This window comes from Schistocerca piceifrons, chromosome 2, assembly GCF_021461385.2.
Source record: "Schistocerca piceifrons isolate TAMUIC-IGC-003096 chromosome 2, iqSchPice1.1, whole genome shotgun sequence".
Lineage (NCBI taxonomy): Eukaryota > Metazoa > Arthropoda > Insecta > Orthoptera > Acrididae > Schistocerca > Schistocerca piceifrons.
This window is the reverse complement of record NC_060139.1, coordinates 1101402106-1101415817: the sequence shown is the minus strand read 5'-3', so window position 1 is coordinate 1101415817 and position 13712 is coordinate 1101402106. Positions and strand designations below refer to the sequence as shown.

Here is a 13712-nt window from a genome sequence, read left to right as displayed (position 1 = left end):
CTGGTTAAATTCCTTACTTTGTTCATCTACTTTTGTACTTAACAATCCTAAAGTCTTATTCTGAATGTCCAATTTATTATGTAGTTGAATATTCACTGTGTCTATTTCTCTACTTAAATTAGCATTCTGTGCATCTAGCCATTCACTGAAAGTTACACTTTGTGCTTCTAGTTTTTCACCTAAATTCGCACTTAGTTCATCTCTCAGGGAAGCATTTTGAGAATTTAAATTTTTACTTATAGTAGTAATTTGAGCATTTGACTCCGTTCTTACTGAGTCTAACTTTAGACATAGTTCTTTGATTAAATTTGCTACTTCAGACCAGTCTGGCGTTTCCTTATTCACTGTCGTAGTCATGGCTGGTTCTGGTAGTTACTGTTCTTGATGCGTAACTTTATTGAATTTAGACCTGGTAATCATCTAAAAGAAAATACACCACTGAGTACAATAACTACACTAACAGCTTATCATTCAACAGTTCCTTCAACTTTACCAAGCAATTATTGTTTTTCACTCATCAAGCATAGAGTTCTAGCTGCTTTGGTGAGCGGATGTGTAATCAGTGCCAGTGGACAGCATTGGTGCTGGCAGTGTCGGTGGCTGGTTAGTCGCCACACCTAATCTTCTTAGTCGAAAACTTGAGGTCTTCTCTCCATTCCCTCCCTCCCCCCCCCCATCCCCCCACCCCAATCCCCTATCCACTATTACTTTTTCACGCCTTTTACTGCGTTGCACTCGTAATTTTCTTCCATGGGTTTATTGGACTCGGTACAATTACTGGAAACAGTTCTCGTATCTTGTTAGGTCTAGTTACTATGACAACACCTAATATCTTCTTCTCGTTTCTGTCTTGAAATGCCTGTTTTCTTCGGGTCCTGTCACTTAGGTCGCCGCGTTCTAACGATTTTTGGATGATAAGAGACAGTGTGGTATTAAGCTGCAACGCTCACACGTCTCTCAATTCAGTTAACTTGCATGTTGTGTGTAGCTGATCCTCTTCTCTGGGTAACCAGCTACGTCGATCTCCCAAAAGCTTCTTCTCCGAAGACTGTAGCTGAATAAACTATATATATATATATATATGTATATATACACACACACACACACACACACACACACACACACACACACACACACACACACATGATGTGACTTACCGAACGAAAGTGCTGGCAGGTCGATAGACACACAATCAAACACAAACATACACATGAAATTCAAGCTTTCACAACAAACTGTTGCCTCATCAGGAACCACACACACACACACACACACACACACACACACACACACACACACACACACATATCCATCCGCACATACACAGACACAGACATTTGTAAAGGCAAAGAGTTTGGGCAGAGATGTCAGTCGAGGCGGAAGTACAGAGGCAAAGATGTTGTTGAAAGACAGGTGAGGTATGAGCGGCGGCAAATTGAAATTAGCGGAGATTGAGGCCTGGTGGGTAACGAGAAGAGAGGATATACTGAAGGGCAAGTTCCCATCTCCGGAGTTCTGACAGGTTGGTGTTAGTGGGAAGTATCCAGATAACCCGGACGGTGTAACACTGTGCCAAGATGTGCTGGCCGTGCACCAAGGCATGTTTAGCCACAGGGTGATCCTCCTTACCAACAAACACTGTCTGCCTGTGTCCATTCATGCGAATGGACAGTTTATTGTTGGTCATTCCCACATAGAAAGCTTCACAGTGTAGGCCAGTTGGTAAATCACGTGGGTGCTTTCACACGTGGCTCTGCCTTTGATCGTGTTTCCGGGTTACAGGACTGGAGTAGGTGGTGGTGGGAGGGTGCATGGGACAGGTTTTACACCGGGGGCGGTTACAAGGGTAGGAGCCAGAGGGTAGGGAAGGTGGTTTCAACCCAAAGTTTGGTACAGATTTATTGATGACATCTTCATGAATTGGACTCACACTGAAGAAGAACTCCAGAATTTCCTCTCCAACCTCAACTCCTTTGGTTCCATCAGACTCACCTGGTCCTACTCCAAATCCCATGCCACTTTCCTTGACGTTGACCTCCACCTGTCCAATGGTCAGCATCACACGGCCGTCCACATCAAACCCACCAACAAGCAACAGTACCTTCATTATGACAGCTGCCACCCATTCCACATCAAACGGTCCCTTCCCTACAGCCTAGGTCTTTGTGGCAAACGAATCTGCTCCAGTTCGGAATACCTGAACCATTACACCAACAACCTGAAAACAGCTTTCGCATCCCGCAACTACCCTCCCGACCTGATACAGAAGCAAATAACCAGAGCCACTTCCTCATCTCCTCAAACCCAGAACCTCCCACAGAAGAACCCCAAAAGTGCCCCACTTGTGACAGGATACTTTCCGGGACTGGATCAGATTCTGAATGTGGCTCTCCAGCAGGGATACGACTTCCTAAAATCCTGCCCTGAAATGAGATCCATCCTTCATGAAATCCTCCCCACTCCACCAAGAGTGTCTTTCTGCCGTCCACCTAACCTTCGTAACCTCTTAGTTCATTCCTATGAAATCCCCAATCCACCTTCCCTACCCTCTGGCTCCTACCCTTGTAACCGCCTCCGGTGTAAAACCTGTCCCATGCACCCTCCCACCACCACCTACTCCAGTCCTGTAACCCGGAAGGTGTACATGATCAAAGGCAGAGCCACGTCTGAAAGCACCCACGTGATTTACCAACTGACCTGCCTACACTGTGAAGCTTTCTATGTGGGAATGACCAGCAACAAACTGTCCATTCACATGAATGGACACAGGCAGACAGTGTTTGTTGGTAATGAGGATCACCCTGTGGCTAAACATGCCTTGGTGCATGGCCAGCACATCTTGGCACAGTGTTACACCGTCCGGGTTATCTGGATACGTCCCACTAACACCAACCTGTCAGAACTCCGGAGATGGGAACTTGCCTTTCAGTATATCCTCTCTTCTCGTTACCCGCCAGGCCTCAATCTCTGCTAATTTCAATTTGCCGCTCATACCTCACCTGTCTTTCAACAACATCTTTGCCTCTGTACTTCCGCCTCGACTGACATCTCTGCCCAAACTCTTTGCCTTTACAAATGTCTGTGTCTGTGTATGTGCGGATGTGTGTGTGTGTGTGTGTGTGTGTGTGTGTGTGTGTGTGTGTGTGTGTGTGTGTGTGTGTGTGTATACCCCTTCTTTCCTCCTAAGGTAAGTCTTTCCGTTCCCGGGATTGGAATGACTCCTTACCCTCTCCCTTGAAACCCACATCCTGTCGTCTTTCCCTCTCCTTCCCTCTTTCCTGATGAGGCAACAGTTTGTTGCGAAAGCTTGAAATTCATGTGTATGTTTGTGTTTGTTTGTGTGTCTATCGACCTGCCAGCACTTTCATTCGGTAAGTCACATCATCTGTGTTTTTAGATATATTATTTTACACTTAAAATGTCCTTTGTGAAGTGGATTGGAGATTTTTAAATTAACACTTCACAATAAGCGGATTACTCCCTCAGACTTATATCACATCAGAGAGTAAATATATTTGAAACCAAATAAATTGGCCACTTGTTGAGAGAAATATAGCAATCCCTGTGCTTATTTTTTTTGGCGCAATATTTATATTTTTACACTTTGTTATGGCATCTTTTGGATCAAGTTTTGATTCTGGAGCAATTAATGGGACTAGAATCACAAGAAATTGGAATTCACAAATCATCCAAAATAGATTAGTGAGAGCCCATATTTTGTAGTTGCCAAAGGACTTCATTTTCTGTTCATAAAAAAAAGTCTGAATGCGCTCAAAGGCACTTTTAACAAGAGCATTTTCGCCTCTCCTTTGGTTTTGGAATATTTGTTTGGTCAGGTTCTTCTTCAGGATCTCCAGTGTCAGACTTGAGTTTCTGGTTCACGTTCTGAGCCTACTTTGGGACACAGAATGTCTTTGTAGTTCTTTTTGCAGTAGGTCCTGATATTTTGTGATCCCTGGAGGAATTACTGCAGCAGGAAACTCAAATGGGTCCATTGTCATTGGGGAAGATGCGGTACACAAATTCATTTCCATCAATGTCCCATTTGTAATGTACTCTACCTTTGTAGCTAACATTGAACTCAAAAGTGATTGTATTTAGTTATGTGAGGTACTTTGTTAGTATTACTATCCTTCAAGAAATTTAGCCAGTCATATGTAATCACAGCAACTTCACCTATTTCATTTCCAACAGCAACAGCTGAGTTAACATGTGTTGTAGGTGTAGATTTCTCAATGCAATCGGCGAATTCTTGTATGGTAGAGATATAGGTGACCCTACATCTTTTCTTTAAAAGTCCAAATGCATAGTCACATGCAAAATTTCATGTGACCTACTGGCATGAATGACAAAACTGATTCTCCAAGCAAGATATCCTAATAAGATATTGTTCTTGTTCTGACCTACACAATTGTCATCATGAATGAACATTGTGTCTTCTCCATGACTGTAGTTTTCCAAGTGTCTTCTCCATGACTGTAGTTTTCCAAGTAGTTGTGGAAAAGACTGACAACAACGTTGGATCCCTGTGTTGTTCCTACACTTTCTGGTAGTAGACAGTTTACTTGTTTGTTCACATTCTCACACATAACCTCAAATATTCCTATTCTGAATGGTACCAAGAAATAAATAGGTCCAGGCTGCAACGGGTTGCAGGGTATGTGAACCTGCTGGGCCATGTCAAAACTGTAGTGTACACAACTTCTAACACCATCTCCAAAATTTTCCGTAGTCTTTTTGATAGTTCCCTTATAAAACTCTCTTTCATTTGCAACAAGTTGTAGATGGGACATTTTTTTTTTTTTTTTTTTTCCCAATAGTTTCCATTTTAGTTTCTTCAGGTACTGAAGCCATTGCAGTTCCTGACATGAAATGCCATTGGCAAAATGCACAAAGATATGATTTGGACTTCGTGACAACTATTTCTGGGCATATCTCCTTCCAAATATTACAGAACACTCTACTTGGTACTGGTTTTTCGGGCATATCATTTGTAAAGGAAGTTTCAAAAATTTTGGCTTTATTAACACTTGAAGGTAGAAGTATGAAATTTGCATAATACTGAGTGCTACTTCTGCCTGGCAAAATTATGGCATGTTCTGCGTAATTGCGTAAAAAAAACATTACAATGAACTCCGAATCAGAAAAAGAAGTCACATTCTTAGGAAGTTTTCTTGCATTACCATGAGCTTTGACAATCAATCCTGTGTCATCATACACTTTTGTTAGGCGCTTTAGTCTTTTAATTTTAATATTGTTGGAAAACATGTAAGTGTTTTTACAAACATGCCAACCTTTTACTAAGTATTTACTTCATGGTTGTTTCCTCTCAGTTTGTACTTTATGCTTACGAGCTGTCAAAGAAGAATCTGAAGTTACACACCACGATTGGCCTAAAATTACTTGAGCTAATGTGTTGACTTTGTTCTCATAATGATCAGTCTCAGCACATTCACGACGCATTTCCAAATATTCATCAACTGAATAGTAATTGCAACATTCTTCTTTGCACCTGCAACTCTCTTTAAAAACTCTGAAACGAGAGCATGGTCTCTGTCAGCATCAAAAGAGTCAATTAAATTTATGCAGTCATCAGTCATGACCAGGTCAAAGTCTTCAGCACCACCATTGTCATCTACAACTTGATCACTATTAACATTTCATTCTATTTCAATAATAACATTATCAATAACATTATTGTTTTTACCTAAGGCTTCATTAAACTTCGGAATGTCTTGTAATAAAGAAATATCAGATAGGTTAACTGACTCATCACTTGATTCGTCACTACTTGGCATTCTTTCTTTCAGAAAAATAATCTTGAAATACTTCATAATCTTCATCACATAAATCACCACCTACACCAATATCGTTTAGTGCTTTCACAATTCTATCTTCACACATTGCCTACTTTAAACTGAGAAATTTGTGCTGTCAGCTGTTCTTTAAGGGCTACCAACTATACATTGGCAACATCTCTTTTTTTAGGCATTCGCAAAAATAGGACCACATGTGTTGTTTGACATTATTGAAATCACAAAACGGTTTTCTTTTACACGAAATTACTCTGAGCTCCTTAAAATGCTTCTAAAATTTAAGAGATGCTATTTTTTGAAGTACTGCATGTATAGCTGCGATATTTAGAAAAGGGACCTCTTGTCAAACCAATGTTATTTCCCCATAACGACAAGAGGTCCCTTTTCCGAAGACTGACATCAGTTGCTTTTAATGATATAATTGACTCTTGTTGCATTCAAACAAGTTTCAAATCAATACGAGCGTGTACAGAAAAAAATGAAAATCGAAATTTTACACATTATTGAATGTTTTTGCTTGTACTTAAAATTTTACTCTTCCGACAAGCGGTCCCTTTTCGCTTTCCACCTCACATATATTTTCAACTTTCACAGACAATAACTTCTGCAAGCTAACTTATTCCTTAAACATTAGACTCATTCACACATATTCAAATAGCATACATGTGTCTTGGTTCGTTCATAGCTAAGGCTGGAAGTAATTCAAGAGTCTCTTGTCTTAAACAAGTCCACTACATGAACGAACTTAAAAATCTATATTCAGTTGTTCATTAGTCTTTCTACAGTCAACACATACACTAAAGAGCACAGAATACTACAGAAACTTTCCTTGTTGTTCTCGACCTGTACACAGAAACTCTGTGGACCGTACAGCAGGTACTTGTCTGCCGCGGTTCGGCCGCCGGGTCCATCTTATATTCATAACTGCTTTTTGACCTGCACATACGAATAGGCGATGCAAAGTAGGGTGTATTTGTTTCTGTCGCTCACCTCTAAAATATCGGGTGTTCAAAACGGTGGAAGGCCAAGTGGTTCTAGAATTTACTCCGAAATTCTCGAAGCACTACAACAGGTTGACAGTACGTAACTTATTAAATGCAAATATCTCACGAAATAAGTGTCAAACGAAAAAACTACAAAGAACGAAACTTGTCTAGCTTGAAGGGGGGAAACCAGATGGCGCTATGGTTGGCCTGCTAGATGGCGCTGCCATAGGTCAAACAGATATCAACTGCGTTTATTTAAATAGAAACCCCCATTTTTTATTACATATTTGTGTAGTACGTAAAGAAATATGAATGTTTTAGTTGGACCACTTTTTTCGCTTTGTGATGGATGGCGCTGTAATAGTCACATTCATTTCGGTTGTTCCAATGTGATACATGTACCTTTGTGAACTTATCATTCCTGAGAACACATGCTATTACAGCATGATTACCTGTAAATACCACATTAATGCAATAAATGCTCAACATGATGTCCGTCAATTCAATGCATTTGGCAATACGTGTAACGACATTCCTCTCAACAGTGAGTAGTTCGCCTTCCATAATGTTCACACATGAATTGACAATGCGCTGACGCATATTATCAGGCGTTGTCGGTGGATCACGATTTTAAATATCCATCAACTTTCCCCACAGAAAGAAATTCAGGGACGTCAGATCCAGTAAACGCGCGGGCCATGGTATGGTACTTCGACGACCAATCCACCTGTCATGAAAAATGCCATTCAATATCGCTTCAACCGCACACGAGCTATTCGCCGGACATCCATCATGTTGGAAGTACATCGCCATTCTGTCATGCAGTGAAACATCTTGTAGTAACATCGGTAGAACATTACGTAGGAAATCAGCATACATTGCACCATTTAGATTGCCATCGATAAAATGGGGGCCAATTATCCTTCCTCCCATAATGCTGCACCATACATTAACCTGCCGAGGTCGCTGATGTTCCGCTTGTCGCAGCCATCGTGGATTTTCTGTTGTCCAATAGTGCATATTATGCCGGTTTACGCTACCACTGTTGGTGACTGACCCTTCGTCGCTAAATAGAACACGTGCAAAAAAATCTGTCATCGTCCCGCAATTTGTCTTCTGTCATCGTCCCGCAATTTGTCTTGTACACGACATTCAGAGTCGTCACCATGTAATTCCTGGTGCATAGAAATATGGTCCGGATGCAGTCGATGTTGATGTAGCATTCTCAACACCGACATTTTTGAGATTCCCAATTCTCGCGCGATTTGTCTGCTACTAATGAGTGGATTAGCCGCGACAGCAGCTAAAACACCTACTTGGGCATAATCATTTGTTGCAGGTCGTGGTTGACGTTTCACATGAGGCTGAACACTTCCTGTTTCCTTAAATAACATAACATAACTATCCAGACACTTTGATGATGTCGTCCAGGATACCGACAGCATACATAGCACATGCCCATTGGGCATTTTGATCACAATAGCCATGCATCAAAACGATATCGACCTTTTCCGCAATTGGTAAACGGTCCATTTTAACATAGGTAATGTATCATAAAGCAAACACCGTCCGCACTGGTGGAATGTTACGTGATACCACATACTTACATGTTTGTGACTATTACAGCGCCACCTATCACAAAGCAAAAAAAGTGGTCCAACTAAAACATTCGTATTTCTTTATGTACTACATGAATATGTAATAAAAAATGGGGTTTCCTATTTAAAAAAAAAACAGTTGATATCCGTTTGGCATATGGCAGTGCCTTCTAGCTGGCCAACCAAAGCGCCATCTGGCTTCCCCCTTCAAGCTAGACGAGTTTCCTTTTTTGTAGTTTTTTCATTGGATGCTTATTTTGTGAGATATTTGGCCTGGTCACTATCAATGGACCACCCTGTATATGGTGAGAGTAGAATTCATGAAGCAACATACTGGTCTGTGTGATGCTCTAAGTGAGATCAAGGGTTTCTGACAATGTCGCCATTCACAGTAGGACATTTTGATGTTATTTAATGCTTTCAAGTGAGGTTCTTTTTTTTTTTTTTTCTTCCTAGTCCTAATGCTTTATAGCTTTTGATATAGTACAGTAGCAAAGAATGTGAATGAGGGGGAGTACTATCAAGTCTGCTGTATGTGACTCTTCCCCGCAATGTAGGTGAGCAGCAGCGCATAGTTCAGCTGCTTCACTTACTTCCTTTTGTTGTTGTTGGATTGTAATTTGAATGCTTGTTTTGACAACAACAGTATTTTTTATCATTCTATTTATGATGAGAATAATTATTTTTTATTTTGTGTGTCATTATATAAAAGTGGTTCTGCAAGTCTTGTGTACTAATGAGGCCATTTTCATTGTAGATACCAGTTATGTTTTAGCAAATTACAAGACCGAACTGTGCAAAAGACCTCCTCGACTGTGTAGACAAGGTTACGCATGTCCCCAGTACCACAACAGTAGAGATAAACGGCGCAGCCCAAGAAAATTCAAGTACAGGTAAGGCAAACTTATAGTTCATGAATTTGCAGTCGACTTAAAAGTCCAGGCTTCCCAGTACTGGATTCCTTATATATGACTGTTTAAGTTTCACATATATCTCATTATTAATATCTTTCTTGTATTATAAAGATTCTTCATTTGTTACATGTACAGAGGTGTAATTTAAGTAATAGCCTGTTACTTAACTTAAACATTCACAAACTTTTGTCCTATGTTTCCCTGTGTAAATAGGGAGAGGAATGGAAAGAAAAATATCAAACTAGTTCATTTTTGAGTCCATCCATTAACCATGTTGAATGACCTTGTAAATATCGCTTCAAAATTGTGTACTGAATAGATAGTATGCAGCAGGCTATTGATACACAGTTTATAAAATGTTGGACTTCACCACTTTTTGCATGCTGATCTTTATTGCAGAGTGCCCACTGTGAAACATGTGAAATAAGGTAAAGCAAGCAGTCACTTATAGCAGACTAGTCTCAGGAGTGTAGAAACACACAATTGTGCTAGAGTTTAGTTGATATTCTTGACTAGACGAAGTCATCTTAAATCGTGATTCGACTTCAACATCTGCTACATCAGTACTCCAACAACTCGGAATTGCAGTCGGACTTCTTACATATTGACTATCTGTAAAACAAGAAATTAGTCAGTAGCTTGCATCTTGATGTGAGACCGACATCCACTTCATATTCAAGCAATTAAAGAAAATGGTATTAAAAACAGTTTTGGTATAATTGACATTATTGCTCTGTACTAGGTTGGAGTCATTCACATTCCTTGGAGCGGCGTACAGTGCAGGAGTATCGTTTCTACACTTGCAATGACATGAAGTGCGGTACTACCATTCTTGTCACTGCACAAAGTCCATAAGGAATAACTCTTGCAAATAAATATAACAGCCATGACAGAATGCACTCTGTAGTGAACCTACACAACTAAAAAATATTACTAACTCCAGAAATGACCTTTTTACTAAACTTTAGCAAAATGCTCAACTATGTATGCTTGTTCATTTATGCATCGAGCTACTATGGAATTTTCCTATTAATCAAATGGTTTCAATTTTTGGCATTTTACCTGTAAAACAACGGAAAATCTCGTATCCTTTCAACAGAAAATAGTATGCACACTAATTTTTAGGTTTTATTCTTGTGAAATAAGTAAAATTATTAAATCTTTGGAATATAAATGTTCTGTTGGCGTAGATGACATCTCTAATAAGATATTAAAACAATGTGAAGCAATTACAGCTGATGTTCTGAGTCACATATGAAATGCATCACTAACTCAAGGTATTTTCCTAGACAGGTTAAAATATGCCATTGTCAGGCCTCTCTACAAAAATGGGGACACCACAGATGTCAATAATTATCAGCCAGTATCGTACATTTTCAAAAATCTTCGAGAAAGTAATGTACTCGAGAGTGATTAGCCATATCAACAGTAATACGATACTTAGTAAATCACAGTTCGGATTTCAAAACTGATGTTCCACTGAAATAGCAATATACAATATCACTGTCCACATAATCGAGTCTTTATATAGTAAAATGTCACCAATAAGAATTTTCTCTGGCTTGTCCAAAGCATTTGATTGTGTGAACCATTACATAATGTTACAGATAACAATTCTATGGTATAAATGGAATAGCATACGAGTGGTGTAAGTCATACCTACAGAACAGGAAGCAAAAAGGTTCCTTATTTGGGCCAAGTGATTTTAAAAAATCTAACTCAGGTGAAATTACATTAGGTGTTCCACAGGGTTCAATCATGCATCCCCTTCTGTTCTTGATATATGTGAACGACCTTCCTTCCTGTCTGAAACAGAAAGCTGAACTGACACTGTTTGCTGATGATGCAATATTAATCCAGTAAAAGAAACTCCAATTGAAAATGATACAAATAAGGTCTTTGGAAAAGTCGTTAATGAGGTTTCTGCAAATGGGCTTGCTCTAAACTTTGAAAAAACACAGAACATCCAATTTTCTGCTGCAAAAAGTACAGTTCCTTCAATAAATATAACACATTAACAGAAGTCAGTAGACAGGGTAGAGCATACTAAGTTTTTGGGTGTACATATAGCTGAGAATATTAATTGGAAAATTCATATTTTGGATCTTCTAAAGCCACTAGGTTCAGCAACTTTTGCATTCAGAATAATTGCCAATTTTGAGGATATGTTGTTGTTGTTGTTGTTGTTGTGGTCTTCAGTCCTGAGACTGGTTTGATGCAACTCTCCATGCTACTCTATCCTGTGCAAGCTTCTTCATCTCCCAGTACCTACTGCAACCTACATCCTTCTGAATCTGCTTAGTGTATTCATCTCTTGGTCTCCCCCTATGATTTTTACCCTCCACGCTGCCCTCAAATACTAAATTGGTGATCCCTTGATGCCTCAGAACATGTCCTACCAACCGATCCCTTCTTCTGGTCAAGTTGTGCCACAAACTTCTCTTCTCCCCAATCCTATTCAATACTTCCTCATTAGTTATGTGATCTACCCATCTAATCTTCAGCATTCTTCTGTAGCACCACATTTCAAAAGCTTCTATTCTCCTCTTGTCCAAACTATTTACCGTCCATGTTTCACTTCCATACATGGCTACACTCCATACAAATACTTTCAGAAATAACTTCCTGACACTTAAATCTATACTCGATGTTAACAAATTTCTCTTCTTCAGAAACGCTTTCCTTGCCATTGCCAGTCTACATTTTATATCCTCTCTACTTCGTCCATCATCAGTTATTTTGCTCCCCAAATAGCAAAACTCCTTTACTACTTTAAGTGTCTCATTTCCTAGTCTAATACCCTCAGCATCACCCGACTTAACTCGATTACATTCCATTATCCTCGTTTTGCTTTTGTTGATGTTCATCTTATATCCTCCCTTCAAGACACCATCCATTCCGTTCAACTGCTCTTCCAAGTCCTTTGCTGTCTCTGACAGAATTACAATGTCATCGGCGAACCTCAAAGTTTTTATTTCTTCTCCATGGATTTTAATACCTACTCCAAATTTTTCTTTTGTTTCCTTTACTGCTTGCTCAATATAGAGATTGAATAACATCGGGGAGAGGCTACAACCCTGTCTTACTCCCTTCCCAACCACTGCTTCCCTTTCATGTCCCTCAACTCTTATAACTGCCATCTGGTTTCTGTACAAGTTGTAAATAGCCTTTCGCTCCCTGTATTTTATCCCTGCCACCTTTAGATATAGAAATTAGTGAGGATATAGAAATTAGTAACCTAACGTACTTTGCATACTTTCACTCTCTGATGTCATATGGAATAATATTTTGGGGTAACTCAACATTTAGACAAAAAGTATTCACGGCTCAAAAGAAAGTGGTTAGAATAATGTGTGCGGTTCATAGCCGCACATCTTGTAGGCATCTTTCTAAAAGATTTGTAATTCTTACAACAGCCTCACAGTACATTTACTCACTAATGAAATTTGTTCTCAACAACATGGACCAGTTTAAAAACGACAGTGACATTTATGATTATAATACAAGAAAAAAGAAAGACTTACACTATCCTTCACTCAACCTATCTTTGGCACAGAAAGGGGTAAAATACGCTGCTATAAAAATTTTCGACAAATTACCAGATGACATAAAATGTCTGACAGATAGCAGTAATAGCTTCAAAAATAAATTCAAATAATATCTAGAATGAAATTTTCACTCTACAGCGGAGTGTGCGCTGATATGAAACTTCCTGGCAGATTAAAACGGTGTGCCGGACAGAGAGCTTCTGTGAAGTTTGGAAGGTAGGAGATGAGGTACTGGCGTAATTAAAGCTGTGAGGACGGGGCGTGAGTTGTGCTTGGGTAGCTCAGTTGGTAGAGCACTTGCCCGCAAAAGGCAAAGGTCCCGAGTTCGAGTCTCGGTCCGGCACACTGTTTTAATCTGCCAGGAAGTTTGAAATAATATCTGCTTGACAACTTCTTCTATACCCTAGATGAATTCTTGAATAGGAATAAATAAATCTATAAATATATTATATGCATTTTGTGACATTTAAGGGAATGGGGTAAATAAAAGAAATATTAATCTTTAACTCTGTATATATTAAAAAATCATGTTTCATATGTGCATTTCTGGTGCGCTTGACGCGTTCCACATCATAACGACTACCGTACCGAGTGATTGATCAATGGAACACGCAAACAACTAACTAACTAACTAGTAAAAGTACTCACATTGACACACACACAACCACACAGACTCACTCACAGACACCCAGACCCACACTCTTGTGGCCAGGCTACACTGATATTAATTGTCGATTAGTGAAAACAGTTGCCTGATCTGATGGAGGTGGGGAGAGTGTAGGGGAGGATGCAAGGAGTGGGTTGCGAGAGAGAGGCAGTTCTTTCAATAGATGACTCACTGGTAGCACAA

The 13712-nt window shown here is 39.6% G+C and overlaps 1 protein-coding gene and 1 non-coding gene across 2 annotated transcripts in view; both read left to right on the top strand.

The window, feature by feature from the left end:
* The window catches only part of LOC124777337 (putative E3 ubiquitin-protein ligase UNKL), a 279457-nt gene that overhangs the window by 51129 nt on the left and 214616 nt on the right, over window positions 1-13712 (top strand). Inside the window, exon 5 of the mRNA XM_047252703.1 lies at window positions 9158-9293. Within this exon, the coding sequence (XP_047108659.1) occupies window positions 9158-9293 (136 nt within the window). The remainder of the gene's footprint in view (window positions 1-9157; window positions 9294-13712) is intronic.
* Window positions 13132-13206, top strand: Trnal-caa. The gene has a single exon. It is a non-coding gene; the product is annotated as a tRNA-Leu (tRNA).